This window comes from Miniopterus schreibersii (genome assembly GCF_964146895.1).
Source record: "Miniopterus schreibersii genome assembly, chromosome: 1".
NCBI classification, from domain to species: domain Eukaryota; kingdom Metazoa; phylum Chordata; class Mammalia; order Chiroptera; family Miniopteridae; genus Miniopterus; species Miniopterus schreibersii.
The window spans coordinates 192,664,976-192,677,264 of record NC_138101.1 but is presented as its reverse complement, the minus strand read 5'-3'; the positions used below and the strand labels follow the sequence as shown (position 1 = coordinate 192,677,264).

The 12,289-nt window shown below is 48.0% G+C and overlaps 1 protein-coding gene across 3 annotated transcripts in view; it reads left to right on the top strand.

The window, feature by feature from the left end:
• TTC7B (tetratricopeptide repeat domain 7B) overlaps positions 1-12,289 on the top strand; it is a 186,495-nt gene that overhangs the window by 132,292 nt on the left and 41,914 nt on the right. For 2 of the 3 annotated variants that reach the window (XM_081136224.1, XM_081136223.1), the window contains exons 16-17: positions 1,927-2,043; positions 7,287-7,384. In XM_081136224.1, the coding sequence (XP_080992350.1) occupies positions 1,927-2,043; positions 7,287-7,384 (215 nt within the window). Of the gene's footprint in view, positions 1-1,926; positions 2,044-7,286; positions 7,385-10,157; positions 10,317-12,289 lie in introns of all 3 variants that reach the window. The other variant, XM_081136222.1, reaches the window with a different exon arrangement.

The following is a 12,289-nucleotide window of genomic DNA, read 5'->3' as shown; positions in this document are numbered from 1 at the left end:
TTGGGCAGTGATTGGTTAGGACCACCCTCCTTCCATCTCGGGACCACAGAGGAAAAAGAGACTTTCCTCCTTCAACGTGCCTTCAAATGAGGCCATCACACTATGCGTGGTTGAGGAATTCTCCTTTATGTCTAACTTATATCACCAGAAACGTATTTCTTTGTATTCTGTGGTTTATCGAGAAAGTAGTTGGTGAGCAGGTGCGATTTAGGGCCCATTGGCCCCTGAACACAGTTCTAGGCACTGTGGAAGTGGGGCCAGAGAGAGGGGTTGGGCTTCTTTGACTGAAGGGAGATAAACACCAGCCACTGAGAAGGGGTGTTACAAAGACGACACTGATCATTGTTAAAGGGCCGAATGCAGGGCCTGGCACACAGGAGGCCTTCACGACGGGAGCTCCTCCCTCTCTGTCCTCTTGTTATTAACAACAAACAGCAGCTAATCTGATGCACACCGAGTAGAGACCATGGAGGTGTGAAGATGGTATCAATGGAAGACTTACTTGATGAACTGGGGCTTTAGGTGAATTTAGGAAGAGTGTGGAGAGATGCGGATGAGTAGAGATTAAGACTGAGCACATGACATATATTCATAGTTATGACAGAACCATGGCCTTTGGCCAGTGAATCTGCTGGCAGGAGTAAAGGGTCCATCTGGCGGGATGCACAGGCCGGGATGGTGACATGGGAGTGACCAGTGGGAGCACTGCCTTAAAGGACCCAAGGAGGGCTTTTGACTTATTATTACAGACAGTAAGGAATCATTCATTGTAGTTTCTTGAGCTGGAAATGAAAATTATTTTTGGAGATTTTTTTTTAATCCTCACCTGAGGATATTTTTTCCATTGATTTTTTTTAGAGAGAGTGGGAGGGAGGGAGGGAGGAGGAGAGAGAGAGGGAGGGAGAGATAGAGAGAAACACTGATGTGAGCGAGATACATACATTAGTTGCCTCCTGCATGCAGCCTGACTGGGGCCGGGGATCCCGCCTGCCACCCAGGTACATGCCCTTGACTGGGAACCAAACCCACAACCCTTTGGTCCAAGGGCCAACACTAACCACCGAGCCACACCAGCCAGGGCTATTTTTGGAGAGCTTTATAATACAGTTTCTTAGAGCCGGGCAGGTCAAGGAATAGAAAAACTATCAGGAAGGTATCTGGGCTTGTGCTGGGGCTTTCACGGGATAGAGCTCAGGACCAAGAGCTGATGTCCACAGAGAGACCTAACTAGAATGTCTGGATGGGAGAACCCTGAGCGGCCAAGAAAGAGAGAAGGGTCTAAGCTTATCGCTCAGAAGGTCTGGATGGAGGGTGAAGCCATTGGTGGTAACCAAAATAGGGAACAGATAGTGGTTAGGAGGGAGTTGGTGAAGTTCTAGCCCCTAAATAGCAGGCATAGGGAAGACCAGAGAGGGGAGGGTGGTGGCCAGATGCCTTTCCTCATGTGCCTTCAGCTCTGGCTTTTCAAAGCTCGTGAGATCTGTCCACCTTCACGTGATAAGGATCATTGTGGAAGGTTATTTGCAGATATTTACATCAATTGAGTCCTGTTTTCTGTGTAATTTTGTAGATAAATCAAGATTAGCTTTTAATGAATTTTTGAAGTTTCGCAGATAAATTGGTTTTGTTCTAAAAAAGCATGCTCTTCATGAAATCCCTGTGTTCTGGATAAAATCAGTCACTCTGATGCATTTCACCCTACCACAAACGGTCATGTAGCTGCATTGGCCCTAGTGGTGAGACTCAGGAGAAGTCCCATGCTGAGCTGGGAGCTCTGGAACCCTCAGCCCTGCTGCCATGGCTTCCCTTAGTGGGGTGAGGCCTTTGGACACCCCAGTCTAGAAGGAGAACAGTAGCTTCCAAGTCTAAGCCAGGCCACTGCATCTGGTGTAAGCTGTGTCATCTTCCCCCTTTGTCTCCCACCAGACTGCTGTTTTCCAAAGTGAAGTTGGAGTCACTGTGCCGGGGCCCGGATGAGGCGCTCCTCACCTGCAAGCACATGTTACAGATCTGGAAATCCTGCTACAACCTAACCAATCCCAGGTATGAGGCCAGCTGTGCCTGTTTTGTGTGGTCTTTGCATGGGTCCCTGCCTTTCAGTGCCCTCTGATTGCACTTAGCAGGCATTAACTCTGTCACCCTTGCGCCCCTCCAGGTCCTCAGACACAGCAGATAATAGCTGGGGAGCCTCCCATACTCCATCTTAGGGGGATTTTCTCCCACTGGCTGGTGATGCCACCAAATCATGGGTTTCTTTTGCTTTTGCTGCCACGATAACCGACTAGGCTCAGCTCACAGTTGATGATGATCTGATAATTTATGGGTAGGCTAGTTGGTTATATATTCCAGATTGGATTCTTGCAGGAGTATTTAAAAGATCTGCACAGAGAACAGGCCACGTCCCACTAAGGAGAGTAGAAGTTGCTATCGGCATGGTAAAGTGTTATTTTCAAAAAGTTAAAATCATGACTCAAACAAAAATTAGGCATGTATAAAGATTTTATTTACCTCAGAAAAGTGTTAAGGTCTGTTCAAAGGAGACACTGAAAAATAGATATGCTGAAATGAATTTACAAATAAATTCAAAAAGAGTGTCCTATAGGACAATAAAACATATTGTTGAGGTTATCTTTTCTAAAAGGTGGAAATCGATTGTATCTCAACCAGATGAAGCTCCTTTGCCTCACTGTCAGTTTGCTGTAGGCTAACTGCCCTGCAGAGCTGTGCAAAAGCCTCGTCGGGAGACAGTCTCAGGGGCCCACCCCACAGAGGCAGATAATCTAGGGACCAGGGCACTGTCCACCCCTGGCGTGCGGCTGAAAGACACCCAATGACCTGCTGTCGCTATTTTCCAGCCTGGGCAGCTTTTCTGCTGTGTGTTTAGGTTACTAAGCGCGCCCTGCCCTATCAAGGAAGCAACGTAATAAACAGAGATGTAACGATTCCAGTGAATTCAAACAGCTGCTCATACATTCAGAATAGTTTTCAAGCTTGTAAGCAAGATGGATGAATAGCCCACATTATGGTCTTAAAAGTCAGGAGACTAAAAGTGTATAAAATTTAAATGGTAAACGTGTACTAAGGATTTGGCTTGCCCAGCTCGACCTCCCAAGAGGCAGGCATGTGGCTGGTGGCCGTGGTCTGTGGTCCTTAGCTGCTGGCCTGGGGAGAGGAGAGGTGCGATGGGCAGTAGGGAGCAGTAGAGTGCAGTCAGGGTTTCATGTTAGATTTTGGTTTACAAAAGTTTCTGTGGTGAAGAAAAAAAAAAAAGGTCACAGTCAGGGCCCTGTCAAGGGGATGGGTCCTTGCAAATTGACATTAACAGACGTGACCACAGACCCCTGGGCAGTGCAGTGAGGAGGGAAGGGCTTATTCTGGAAGCCACGAGACCCTCGCAGAGTGGGGGTGCAGGAATCAGGCGAGAGTTCCCTTGGCAGCATAGCCAGTGTGCACTGCCACCCTGTCGATGAGAAGATTCTCCCTTTTGTGGGTATGTTCTGAAAATAAAGATCATTTCAGTTTTTAAAAAAATTCCCCTTCTCTAAGTCTTTAAGCAGAAATAGAAAATGCTCATTTGTGTTCCCTAAAGCCCCTCTCTCCTGGCCTCAGAAGCAGCAGGTCTGGGGGAGACTCTGCCACCAGCCCAGCTACCAGGAGATACTCCCCAGGCTGGCTGCTTCCTTCCGGACCAGAGCACGTTCCTTTGCCTGCTCCCCCTTTAGAAACGAGAAAATAAATCCACCAGCGTTCACGTTGCCAGTTTTCCCTCGGCTCTCCACACCTCTCCCACCTCCCCACATTCCTCCCACTTAGCAACCAAGAATATTGAATGTGAGGAGAAAAAAAATAACAGAATTGGAAAGCTTTTTAAAAATACTTAACCAAATGCCTGGGCTGTGTCCCTACTTCCTCTGTTTCCTGAAGGATCTTTCAGGGCTGGAGCTGGGAGGAACCCGGGTTCCGGGCGCAGCCTGGATAGGGGGTGTGGGCGGGTGGGTGGGGGGACCCATCACAGAACCGTTCAGTCCAGCTACTCCGAGAGCCTTGAGGGGCGGGGTGGTAATCAGGCAGCCCCTTGTTAAGGAGCTTCCTTTGTGTGTGTTTTTTAAACTGTATTTTCTCTAGGATATAAATAAATGTCTCTCGACATCCTCCCCGAATGGTCAGGGAAGACGTGACCCTGGCAAAAGAATAGAGCATGAGGAGGGGAGGGCTGTGTCCTGTGTCCTGACGGGGACAGCACACTCGCAGTTCTCCAGATAAGGGCAGCTCTGGGTCTAGCAGCCTTGAAGCAACAATCAGGTCACACAGGGGTTTAGAAAATGGTAGGATCGCATGGACGAGTGTGTGAGAAGTATCCCTGCTTTAAAACAAAACAAAACAAAAACTGAGCAGCAGGCATACCTGGAGAAGGTCTACACTGACTTCCCGGCTCAGGGTGCCCTTGTTTTAGAGCCTGACCGGTTGGGGGAGGGGGGGCTCTGCTCCACCTGCCAGGGCTCCCCATGGCTCCCACCCCCTCCCAGCTCCATCCGGAGGCAGGCACAGGGTCCAGAACACAGAGGACGACACGAGCGGTAACGGGCCAGGCTGAGAACAGGCCCAGCTCCGTGTTCTCTGGACTCGGTCGTTCTCTTTATTTTTGCTTGAAGGAAGGTCTCTGAGCTGGTCCCTGAACCGCGCCTTAGACACCTGCGGTCTGAGAATGTGTGTCCTGCTGTGAGCAGAATGGTGGTGGCATTCTCTCGAGCGTACACTTGGCAAGGTGTCTGTCATTTCAGAAGCCTGGATTTTTCTCCCTAGGCCTGCAGTTTCGCTCGCATTTAGGGTAGAAATCTGTCTCGTGTTTTGTCTTCTCTCTCAGTCGTCACTAAGGCCCCCTCTGCTTGTGCATTTTCACGTGGCCACTCAAGACAGTGTGACCTCTGGCCAGAGCCTGAGCGGAGGCCCAGCAGCCTCCCTGACTGAACGTGACAGCGTTTCAGCTGGGGGGGGCTCCCTTCTCTGTGCTGCAGTGCTGGCCTGTTCGTATGTGATCTTTAACCCGTGTTGATAGCCTTGCAGGATAACTACTGTGCTTCCATTTCACAGAAGATAAAATTGAAGCTAAATGAGGCTAAATAACTTGCCCAAGTTTTCCCAGGGAAGTAAGTGGTAGAGCTATGAGTCAAACCCCAGCCTGTCTAACGTTGAAGCTCCTCCACCAGGCATTCTGCCTCTCTCAGTTGACAACCAACTTCCTTTTTTTTTTTTTTTTTCAATATGTTTTTATTGATTTTTTAGAGAGCGAGGAAGAGAGAGGGAAAGAGTATGAGCCCCGACTGGAATCAAACTGGTGACCTTTTGGTGCACCGCACGGTGCTCAACCAGCTGAGCCACACCAGCCAAGGCCAACTTCTTTTATTTTTTAAATTTTATTCTTAAACACTTCTTTCCCCTCTTGTCACTGCCACTTGGACCATCTCCATCAAGTAACCATGTGATGGGAAGAAAATTTTTTCTTCCTAATTTTACTTCAATCATTTATTAATAAGTAGCATTTAACGTTTTGTGTTGTATTTTTAAGACAATTGCTTTGCTCTAACCTCACTTGGAATTTGGAGGCCACATATCATGCTAATTCACAACCATTTTAGTGGAACTTTTCCTTTACCAAGCGTGCTCTCATTTCATCTTGAAAGTAGCCCCATAAAGTGGGAATATGCCGGGTTATGTCACACCCATTTTACTGATGAGAAGGGTAGAATCGCAGGAACAAGTGTGTGAGATAACATCTGAAAAACTCCTAAGTGGGGAGCCATCGCAATATTCAGATTTTTTTGTAATATTTTTTATAACGTTTACATTAAAAACACATACACAAATAGACCAGTGCTAGAAATATTTAGTTAGTAATGTGATTGATGAAAATTTGTGTGTACTTTTATGTTATCTTCTGCTCAGAGACATTTATTGCTTCTTAGTGGTGGAAATAACTAGCAGAGCAGTTTCCGGAAAACATGTACACAGTGATGTAGTAAGTATAGGCTGCCGAGTCCTCTGTGCCGAAGCAGGTCTCCTGTTTCCTGTGGATTTCTCTAACTCCATCACCGCATGCGGAAATTGCAGCCTACAAACCATATTAAGTTTCATACCAAATCTTGTTTGCACTACTTTTAGCAGCAGCTGCAATGAGGAAGGAAATTGTGTTCCTTTATTGTAGAATTTGAACTTCTTAACAAAAAACATCGCTCTTAGAACCCTCAGATTGATAAAAATAATGGATTCAAAGAAAAGCATTGAAGACTCAAACTTCAAGAGACAGATGAGCTTCTTTTTGGAGCTTTGATGGACTATGATAGAGGAAAAGAAAAGAATACAATAGTCTTTGCTCACAAGCTTCTCAGAATTTAAAAGAACAAAACAAGAGTCTCTATAATTGACGTCCCTTAGCTGTGTTTCATTCCGGTTACCCCTGATGGGGTGTCCCACGTAGGAGCAAGCTGGAAAGGGGGTCCGTGCAGGAAGCAGGCCCCCAGACCCTCCTGTGCCCCCTCCAAGGCCACTTCTCCAGCCCAGGAGCTCTGGGTGGGGGCTGAAGCTCCAGCTCGGCCGGCGCCCAGCTCACTGTGTGACCTCACACCTCTTCCTCATCTGCTAAACAGGGGTATCAGACACACAATTTATCTTAAAGGCTCGTTCTGGGACACAAGCGAAGGCCATGGCTATGACCGTCCTTTGAAGAGTAGGTGGCCAGGGGTTCTCAAATCCAGCTGTACATGAAAACCTTCTGGGGAGCTTTGAAAAATGTGGACTGCCCCAGAAATTCTGATTTTTTGTTCTTCAGTGGGCCCTGGGCACCAGTGGTTTTTAGAAGTGTCCCCAGTGACGTCCCTGTGCAGCGAGGGTGGAGAAGCTGTGGTGTCGAGTGTCCCCAGTTCATGGACACATCAAGGAGGGCGTGTACAGGCGTGATGAGCTCTGAGACGTGGCATGCCAGTCGGTTCCCCCATAAGGCGGGTGGGCTCGTAGTGCTCACTTTTATATTTTATAATGTCAGAAGAAGAGGCTACAATGAGCAAGGGCCTGTGGGGGTGGCGTCAGCTGTGTTTGCGATACTGACTGCTGAAAGCGCTCCCAGCCCGAGCCCAGCCGAGCTGGAAAGCAGGGTGCTTTGTAATAGATGGAGAGAACATGAAACAACGCACCCGACATCAAAAACTGCATTTCAGGGCTCGGTATTGGCTGATCCTGTCTCCTCCCGCCCACCCTTCAAACGACTGACATTCCTAGCTGTTGTTTTGCAGTGATTCTGGACGCGGGAGCAGCCTCTTAGATAGAACCATCGCTGACCGACGACAGCTCAATACAATTACTTTGCCAGACTTCAGCGACCCGGAGACAGGTGAGAATCAGGAGCCGGAGGGGACGGAATGGTGTCAACCCAAAGTGTGAGGCCTGTCTCCCGAGTGATGGGGGGGTGAAGGCCAGGGACTGGAGTTGGGGGAATAACTCACGCAAGTTGGTTAAACTCTCAACCGAGGTGCATTTTCTCCGGTGTCCTTTTCGAGTGTGTGCGTGGTGGGGGAAGGCCTGTTCCATGCCCAACACGACTCTGAGATCTTTCTATTTTTTCCCCTTGCTCTTAGAGCCTAAAATCTGAACTAAAATGAGATTGTCCCCGTCTCCACCCAGCTACCCCCTGCTTCCTGTTTCTCCCTCTCGCTTTAGATTTCAGACCTTGCTGAAACCCAGGTTTTGATGTCTAATCAGTCGCACACAGGAACACGCATACATCCAGCAAAAGACCCCTAGGGAAGCAGATGGGCTCTGAGCGTCCGATTCCGCTGTCCCCACATGGAGGCCTGTAGCTCTTACCGCCTCGGAGCAGATGTTTATGCCTCTTTGTCATTAGCCTTTCCACATGTGCCCAAGTACAGACAAGTAAATGTGTCTCTGTCATTTCCGATACTCCTAACAAGCAATTCTAGTAGTGATACCGACTCTTCAGTGGCAACTTGGAGGACTTGACAGACCCACAAAATATACAGAAATTCCCTCCGCCTTTAATCCTGTCTTGTGAATGATCCACAGGTTTTAACTCTAACTCAGAAGGTTCACAGGCAAGGCAGGCTCCCACCTCGCCCCTCCACCTTCTCTTTCCCTAACGTTGACCATTTTTATTAGCTTTCCTTTACCCTTCCAGGGTTCCTTCATGTGAGTGAGCGTAGATATCGTTTCCCATGTCCCCTGACATAAAATGCAGCGTGGTGCGTATGCTCTTTGGCACCCGGCATGTCCCACCCCGCAGCACATCCAGGAGACCCGCACCTCCCCCCAGAGCCGCCCTCTCCTTCCAGGAGGCGCACCCCGTCACCACAACTTCACGCTCCAGACTCACCCAGCTACGCGGCTCAGCCGCTTCCTTCTCGTGCCAGGCGTCTTCACGTGGCACTGAAGGAGGCTGGCTAATTTTGAATGCCCGCCGCGGGCCTGCTCACTTAGGGAAGCAATTGGGCTACAGAGAGAAAGAGAAAAGGAACTTATCCGAGGTAAAGATGGTCCCAGATCAAAACAGAAGTGACTGAGATCAGCTGCGATCTGAGAGAATCCACCTGGCAGGAGTCAGCTTGTCAACAGCACTGGTCCACTCCACACCCAGTGCCTCACTGCTTTTCTAAATTTCCCAATTTAAAGGGCACAGGCATCCGCCACAAGCAAAGCCATGCAGTGTTGGCATCGGCAAGGACACGTGGCCAAAGCCACGGTGAACATCCACCGTCGTGATCCTGCCGATTCTGTGTCACCCACTGTGCACATGGACATTGTTGTGAACCACAGGCCCTCGTAAATCCCTCGATTTTCTCTTCCAGAACTAAAATTTATTTCCCATTTTTTATTTTCTCTTGTGGAAAATATTTAAACACACCAAACTACAGATATAATTTAAAGACTCCCCATGTATTTACCGCCAGCCTTCAACAATTAGTTTCTCTTTTCACCCGTCTCTCCTGTCCTACACTTAGTTTCTGTAGAGTATTTTAAAGGAAGTCCCAGACACATATTGCACTTGTTAAAATTTCAGTATAAATATCAAACAGATAAGAACCTTTAAAAAAATATGACCATTCTTATACACCTGGGTCGTTACACAGTACAGGCTCAGCGTTCTTGATTTTGGAAGTGGTTAATTACTTAGAGTATGGTTTCCCACCTCTGAAACTGTCCAAACTGTCCCCTAGATAAGGGGAACCCATATCTAGGAGCTGGGGACTGGCCGAGTCCACTGCGGCTAATCGAGTGGACGTTGGTTTTATTAAATGGATGTGACAAACTGATAAAGCCCCAATTAAGGAGCATGATTTCCCTTCTGACTTCACCTCTGGCTGTCCTTCCCCCACCTTGGTCACCAGCCATCGGAAAAGAGGAATCCACTGGGGTGACAGTGGTAACTTGAAGCTGTGAATCACTGTCTTTTCTTTGGAACAAGTTGGTGGTTCCTTATCTAAGAAGATGAAAAACGTGTTTTCTCCCTGTGGCTCCAAACAGGACACGGAGAAGGGGATTTATCTTTCATATAACTGGACACCTATCCAAAGCAAAATAGTTCTTTTCACTGAAAGGGTGGTTTGTTTGGGTAGCTGCTGCTGCAGTTGTCTTCCCACTGCTGTGTCCATCCAGCCGGGAGGCGTGAAGGGGGCGGTCCCCGCTTCCTTGCCCAGTGCCCACCCACACGCCCACCCACAGGCTGGGTTAGAAAGCTTAGCGCTCCCGTCACGACGCTGGGACCGTGACCTGCCACTGCGCCCCAGCGTCTGCACCTAGGAAAGCAAAACAAATCTAGCGAAAGCCACGCTCCAGCCCTCTCAGCTGGAAGGCAGGTGGTTTCCTCCAGAACGTCCTGGGTGCCGTAGGTTACAGATGCGCCGTCCTCGGTGCCTCGCGTCGCTGAGCCGGTGCCCAGGTAAACCCGAGTCACGTCCGTCCCGTGCTGTCGCAGCGGACGGTGAAATAACCGCGGGAAAACCGCCGCTGGTTTCCCATGGTCGGGTCGAGGGGTGATTGTTACGTGACCTCACTTTCTTTGCAGCCCGTGTGAGTATATTAAACGCTGGTTTTTCCTCTTTGTGTTTCTAAAGTCCTTTTGCTTTTACCCTTTCTCTCTCTCACGTTTCTAGTGTCAGACTCCTCCTCCTCCTCCTCTTCTCTTTCAAGAACCGAGTCTCCTCTCCACCTGTTTGTGTCTTCACATCTTCATTCGCATCCCAAACCCGATACCTTTGTGTGGCCCCCAGCGGCTCGTTCATCCCACGGCCCCCGCCAGGAGCCCTCTCTGTGTAAACGTGGTTTATGGCTTTTCCTTTCTCCTCACATCCGCTTCGTTTGCCCGGTGTTTCGTTTTCTGATAATCTTCCTAACTGGTAACCTGGACAGGAAGCGCCATCAGGCTAATCTGGGAGGCAAGGCTGGCTAATGTGAAAATCCAGAGGCCGTTTGGGGTAGAAGGAGCTATTGGTGCCCAAGCCCCAGCTCCTCTGTGAAAAGTGTTGAGCAGAAGAAATTGAAACTTTTCTAGAATATTGTTTCTAGCTCTCGGGGACTTCTCTGCTTTCCCAGCATTGATATAAAGGCATTAAAGTTCTAGTCGTTAAAAAAGCAAGTTAGGACAATTGGCAAATAACTTATTCTACATATTTTGGGTTTTCAACTTAGAAGTTAATTCAACAGGTGCATAATAATCAAGCTAGTTCTCCAAAGATAATGGTCACAGGCCCTTTAAATATGCGTTTCTCAAATCTCACTGTGCGTTAAGATCACATGAAAAGCTTTGAAAGATCCCCTGGGCTCCACTCCAGAGCTTATAATCCAGTAGGCTTGAAGTGGGGCCCAGGAATCTGCATTTATAAAATACCCCGTTATGATTCCAGGGCCCGTGGGGTATGCACTGCATTTTGAAAAACAACACTATGAATTATTTTCCATTTGCAAGGAGGGAAGATGTAGGGTTTATGTCATGAAACTATGCAGAAAAATTGAGCATATTTTAATCTAATCTTGCTTTTAAATAGTACGGAAATTTGCGAGTCTGGTTTAGGGTGTCCAGGAAGCTGTCAAAGTATTAAAATGAAATACTGGTTGGTAAAGTCCATAAGTGGGACCTAAATATGGATCTCACCAGGAGAGTCTACCCTTGTTTTCTTACACTCATTTATTTAATGCTCACTTTACTGGCACTGCCAGAAAATTTAATCTCTATATCCATGATTTATAAGGGCTCATCTTTGTTCCAAATGCGCAGTTATAGGCTGAACAGAAGCTCATAAGGGGAACCATTACCAGAAAAAATTACTTTCTCTAATGTGCTTAACTTTCGGAGGGCTAGCCTGCTGTTACGCGTGTGCACCCACCCACACACCCACACACACACCCACACACACACACACACACACACACACACACGCGGGACAGAAATGAGGCTCTACCTGTCTGCATACCTGGTGTTCCGAACCTTGCTTAAATGGCAGCCCCAGCCGTATGAACTGGAAGGTGAAGGTAATGCCTGTGTTTGTTTGTTTTTAAATATATCTTTATTGATTTCAGAGAGAAAAAGGGAGAGGGAGAGAGAGAAACATCAACGGTGAGTCATTGATCTGCTGCCTCCTGCACACCCCCTGCTGGGGATTGAGCCCAAAACCTGGGCATGTGCCCTGACCAATGCCTGTGCTGTTTTTAATCCCCTTCTTAAAATGGATTTTTTTCCCCTTAAAACAAGTGCCAACTTCAGTTTCTCCATAAAAATTGTTCTTTACATTGATTTTTGCCCAGCTTTTTGGTCACAGAACAGGATCTTACTGTTCGAGATACCTTATAATGTTCCCACTGCCCCGTTCACTCTTGTTTGCGCAGCAAATCCACCGACCTCCACGCCCTGCCAGTATGTATCCCATTGCATCCCAGGGACCCTGTGTTCCTTTAATCCTGGACAATTGAAGCCCTGGCTGCTCCAGCCAGGCACTTTATAGCAGGTTAATTAGTACGATGTTGGGTGAGGAGCACCCACTGGGCTTCCTGCTGAGCCGTGTCCCAAGCCGTGCTCAGTTCAGCTTTTGTGAGGCTGAGTCACCTTCCCGCTTAGGGAGGACCTAGTCAGTAACCAGGTGTTTTAACTGAGACTGGAGGGCCCAGGAATCTTTCCCCCATAAATCCAACATTTAGTTAGAGAAGGGGAAGACATACCATACGTCAGTGATTAGAGTAGAATTTCCTGGTTAAAACTGTTATAAACTTGAACCCCAAGTCTTTTCGTTGG